We start from the raw sequence: 5,641 nt of genomic DNA on the forward strand, positions 1-5,641 counted from the left end.
ATTCCATTCTGAAGACACTTCAAAGTAGCACTTCTCTGGCAGGATGCTTGCTTCCCCAAAATCAATGTTGCATGCGTTTAAGAAAAACAAAATAAGAAAATATATTATGAAACACAAAAAACAAAAAGCCTATGTTTATATGTACAAACATGATTCATTAATACAAAAAAACCATGCATCTCCTGAAATAATATATTGCCTGACATATATAGTTTGACTTGCCTGATTATATGGTTTGGATTGCCTGATAGTGCACTTTGAATTGCCTGGTTATGTTCAATTGCTATCTTGTGAATCTGGTGTGCTTGCGTTGCTGTGTTGTTTGCTTGCCTGAGTTTAGTGTGGTACTAGCTTGGCTCAACAACGTAAAAATTGCTTTAATTTTTTTGGTTGAAAAAATGCACAGGTTGAACATGATTGAGCTATTCTTGTGTGCTTGGGTAGGTGTGCTATTGGCTTGCCTGTATTTACTGTGCTACTTGCTTGCATCCCTCTGCTGACTTGCTTTACTTTTCCCATATTCTCAATAAAATAAACAGGTTGACAATGATTGACCTGAATGAGGAACCAGCTGAAAATAATGATGATCCATTGTACTGTACACAACATGCTGCTGGAAATGCAGAATTTATGGCGGAATCATCTAATCCCCCTATCATCCAAAGAGTCGATGGTGCTGCTACAGAAGCAATGGAGACAGATGGGCAGTCAAGTCATGGGGGCCGTTCTCTGGGCAGTACACAAGTACCTGTAGCTGTAGCAGCTGGGAGTGATGCTCATACCCTTGATGGCACAGGTGCTGCAGGTGATACCGGTGGCACTGTTGGTAATGGTTTGGGTGCTGAAAATGATGATGAAGCTTGGTCACAGCCCAAGGAGCCTTACGTGGGCATGAGGTTCGACACTTTGGATGATGCCAAGGTGCATTACAATGCATATTCCTTGCAAATGGGGTTTTCAATCAAAATGAATAGTTCAAGGAAGGATCTAAAAACCGGGGAGTTGATAAAACAACAGTTTGTTTGCAACAAGTTTCAGAAGCCTGATGTTGATGACGGAGGGGCAGAAAAGATTCCCGTGCTAGATGACATTGTTGAGCAAGAAAAAAATGATAATGAAGATGAGGCTATTGTCTTTCTTGATGATGATAGTAAAGGCAAAAAAAGGAGCAAGAAACGAAAAAGAGATAAAATTGTGCAAACTGGTTGCAAAGCTAAGATGATTGTGAAGGTAATAGATGGCAGATGGGAAGTGATCTACTTTGTTAGCGAGCACAACCATCCGTTGGTTGACAAGCCATGTTTGACTAAGTATTTGTGATCACACCAAGGGATCCCGCCAGAAGAAAGGGCCTTCCTTACTCATCTTCATAACTGCAATTTAACTACAGGTATTGAACCACACCCACCTCACTCCCTATCTTCTAACTTTAAGAACCTGGGCATGCCTACTGGTTGTGTGTTTCTTAGCCCATCAACAAGTACCTGTTTTTGCTTGAAACATGTCACTGATTTGCTTCAAACAAAATAACTTAGTTGCTTGATAGTGCCACTAAATTGCTTACAACAGTACAAAAAAGACATAAAATGCCTGATTTGTTTCTGGATGCTGGACTTGCCTAATGTTTACCTGTTTGTTGCTCAATGCAAAGTTCCTGCTTGCCTAGTTTTTTTATAAAACAAATTTGGTGTTGAATCTGAACTTGCCTATGATTAGTCTCTTTGTAGCTAAAATGTACAAATACTACTTGTTTCTGGATGGGGTCAACTTGCCTATGATTGAAATTTGTATTGCTCACTAATGCATATGGTTGTAGTTGCTTGTATAGCTTCATGAATTGCCCAAGCTTTGCATTTGAGTTGCCTTGCTAAAAACAGAAAAGAAACTATTTTTGGCACTATTTTTGTGTAGAAAAAGAATTGAGCACCATTGTGACTTCATGTCAACAGGTCGTATGATGCACATCATGTCAGGTTTCTATGGGACAGAAATCATTGTACCTTATGGCACTAAGCACATTACAAACCTCAAGACGCTCTTGAACAAGGATGATACAAAAGAAGGGGATATGATAGAGACGGTTGCTTACTTTAAAGATCAGCAGAGAGAGGATCCAGATTTTTTTACAAGATAAAATATGATGAGGAAGACAGGGTTGAGAATATTTTCTGGGTCGATGGTGCAGCAAGGAAGGTGTACGTGGAATCTTATCATGATTGTATCTCCTTTGACACAACGTATATGACTAACATGTACAACACGCCCTTTGCACCATTCATTGGGATTAACAGGCATGGGTAGTCATTCATGTTGGGTTGTGGCTTTATTAGGCAAGAGTTGGCATCAAGCTTTGATTGGCTATTCCAGACCTTCCTTGAGGCAATGCATGTAGCACCCACCAACATCATAACCGACCAAGACATCGCAATGGCACAGTCAATTAAAAAGATCTTTCCTACAAGTGTGCACCGCTGTTGCCGCTGGCATATTATGAAAAAAGCACAAGAAAAGCTTGGAGCATTGCTGGGGCGAAACCCTGGCTTGTCCAAAGATTTCAACAACTGTTTTGACTTCAGCTTGACGCCGGAAGAATTTGAGGCAGGGTGGTGTGAGCTGATGATGAAGTATGAGGCTATGACTGACTCCCACTTCGAGAATCTATACAAGTATAGAGAGACATGGGTACCCTGCTACTTCAAGCACCAATTCTTCCCTTTCTTGCAGTCAACTCAACGCAGCGAGGGGTTCAACACTATCCTTAAGCGATATGTGAACCCACACAAGTCCATTTTGAACTTTGTGAAGCAATATCAGAAAATCCAAACACACATACTAGTCCGGGAGGGTTCAAAAGACTACAGGACAGGACATTTACAGACTGAAATGTGGTCATCTTACCCAATAGAGAAGCAGGCGTACAGTTCGTATACTAGGGACTTGTACGAGAAGTTTCGTGATGAGTTTCAGTTGACTACAAGGTACAATGTGCGACCGCATGGTGAAAACTTGTATGAGGTTTACCCCAATCAAGAGTGGGTTGCCAAATATGGTTCTAGGGGCTATTTTGTCACGGTGGAAGCTAGTGCTGGAGACTACAGATGTGACTGCTGCAAGATTGAGAGGGACGGCATGCTTTGCTGCCATATCTTGAAAGTTTTCAACCAACTTGGTGTTGATGAAATCCCAGCGTAGTACATACTTAGAAGATAGACACCTATGGCAATTCCCAACGCACCCCCTGCTGTCGAAGATCAACCTGATGAGATGCCACCACAATCGAAAAAGGAACTCAATCATGCAAATTTGATGGTGGATTTTGGTAGCCTTGCCCGGTTTGCTAGTGCGTCAGATGCTGCGACGAATATTGTAAAGAAACATATGCGTGGTGCGCGTCATGAAATCAAAAATCTCAACATGTCAAAGAAGAAGAAACTGGCAGCACCAACAAGTGGGCCCTCTGGTGGTCCTCCACCATCAGCTAATGGTTCTGCACCACCACCGAGTAACTCTCAGGCAACTGGTGGCCCTGTGGTGCGTCCTGAAGGGCCTGCACAAGCCCCTTCTGGACCTAGGAAGCAGCGACCTACTTCTGCGCCACCACCGAGTAACACTCGGGCAACTAGTGGCCCTGCGGTGCGTCCTGATGAACCTGCACAAACCTCTTCTGGACCTAGGCAGCAGCGACCTACTTCTGCACCGCGGAGAAAAAACGCACCAAAACTAACTGGCAACTCTATGAGTGAGGATGGACACCAACAAACAGCGTTCAGGGCTGCAGCGATGCAAAAGGGGGCTGTACCACTACCCAGGAGCCCTCCCACACAAGGCTGCTGGCCTGTACAGCAACTGTCAGGATATGTGCCACTGAACAGTGGAGCAGCACCGCACCTTTCAAGGGGCTCAACAATGACAAGGCCTGTGCAAGCGCTAAGAGGAGCTGCGCCACAACTTTTGATGGATACGACACTAGCAAGAGGGCATGCGCGACCTCCTATGGGTCCTAGACCAGCAATTTGGCATGCACCACAAGCTATGGGGGCTATACAACCACCGCGGGGGCCTAACGCAGCAAACACAACCTATGTGGCTAGTCCTGGACCGGCACCATTGCCTGCGTCAATAGCAACAGTGGATGGCAGGTATGGGCAGCATCCAGGGTCTTCAACTACACAAGAAGAAAATGCCAATGCAATTTCATCTCCTATTGCGCAAGCTCCTGGTGGATATGCGCACCAGCCGCTCAGTATGGCATCTCTGCATGCAGCTGTTGCAGCCACACACGGTACTACAATGGTTGAACCACATTTTGGAAGACCTGCTACCACACTTGGCCCTGCAATTCCTAGAGACCCTCCAAAATCAACAACAAAAGGGAGGGCAAAGTCAAAAAGAATTCAATCAGCACTTGACCTGCATCCGAAGAGAAAGAACAATTGCAGCTATTGTGGTTCTTTTAACCACAATGGTGCAAGCTGCCCGACCAGATTGGTGTAATGGTCACACAGTGACCAGATTGCTGAAAAGATGTGTCGAATGGCATTGACAAGTTAAACTATTTGTGGGTCTGTATGTTTGAACATCCTAAACTATTATTTATGGTTTACGGTTTCTTGTGGCTGACTTGCCTCACACTAGAGTTTTGAGTTGCCTGGTTATAAGTTTTGAGTTGCCTGTTGTGTGCTTTGAATTGCCCGCAAACACACTTGCCCTCCCCATAATGGTCGAAAACTTACATATATAAGATTCTGCAATGCTATAAATGCAACAATTCCCTCGTTATGTAATGATCATACTATTTGTCTTTCCTTTGTCTTTTATGGGTTCTTCTGAATAACTTGCCTCAAATTAAAGCTTAAATTGCCTGTTTATGCAATAGAGTTGCCTGGTCCAAGTTTTTATACAGGCAAGTCCTCCCCCGGCAGTCCAAAGTTCACAAAAGAGCAAAAGAAACAACACATGCATTTACATGGTTGTAGTGCGCGTGAGGGGAGAAAAAACTGACCTATGCTAACTTGAGTATGGTTTTCCATGGAGCCTTGTTGTTGGCGTTGTCAACCCACATGTTAGTCAATTGTTTCCTGATGCTTGGAATATCCTCAGCTGTGAAATTTGGAACAGCCCTTGCCTCCCAACCGTTTGCTAGCGTCAGAGCAAAAACACCACAGTCGAACCTAAACAAAAAATTGAAAAAAGAACTAGATGCTTACTCTAGTAGTATTGTGTCACTTGTAAAAAACTGAACAAAACCATAGTTAATATGTGAAAAGAAGTGGATGCTTACTCATTATTTTGTTTTGGAACGTCGATGTTGGTAAGCCCAAAGTCATCCAGCGAGACGCGGGAACTGGCGTAATGCTCTTCCCATAGAGACCGAAAACTTGCAACCATTTTCCTTGCGCAAACATCTAAAGCCTTGTTTTTGAGCGTCCTCCAAGAATCAAGAGTTTCAAAACGTTGATCCCTTATGTTCACGTTAAAAATCCAGTAATGATTGCCTACTTTAGGTTTTGTCTTGTCGATGTTGTCTAACACTGGGAACATAATCTGTTAGAAAAAACAAAATGGGTTTAGTATAAAAAAATACAATACTAGAAGCTGGATGTAAGCAATTTTTTCTGTGTGCTCTCACAAATTAAGAAAA

At 43.2% G+C, this 5,641-nt stretch overlaps 1 protein-coding gene across 1 annotated transcript; it reads left to right on the forward strand.

Moving 5' to 3' along the window:
• Nucleotides 1-2,382: 2,382 nt before the first annotated feature.
• On the forward strand, nucleotides 2,383-4,494 carry LOC147959116 (uncharacterized). The gene is given in 1 exon segment (XM_087532475.1): nucleotides 2,383-4,494. A coding segment is annotated over 1 exon segment (2,112 nt).
• Nucleotides 4,495-5,641: the final 1,147 nt, after the last annotated feature.

This window comes from Triticum urartu, chromosome 7A (genome assembly GCF_056163025.1).
Source record: "Triticum urartu cultivar PI428250 chromosome 7A, HENAU_Tu73, whole genome shotgun sequence".
Lineage (NCBI taxonomy): Eukaryota > Viridiplantae > Streptophyta > Magnoliopsida > Poales > Poaceae > Triticum > Triticum urartu.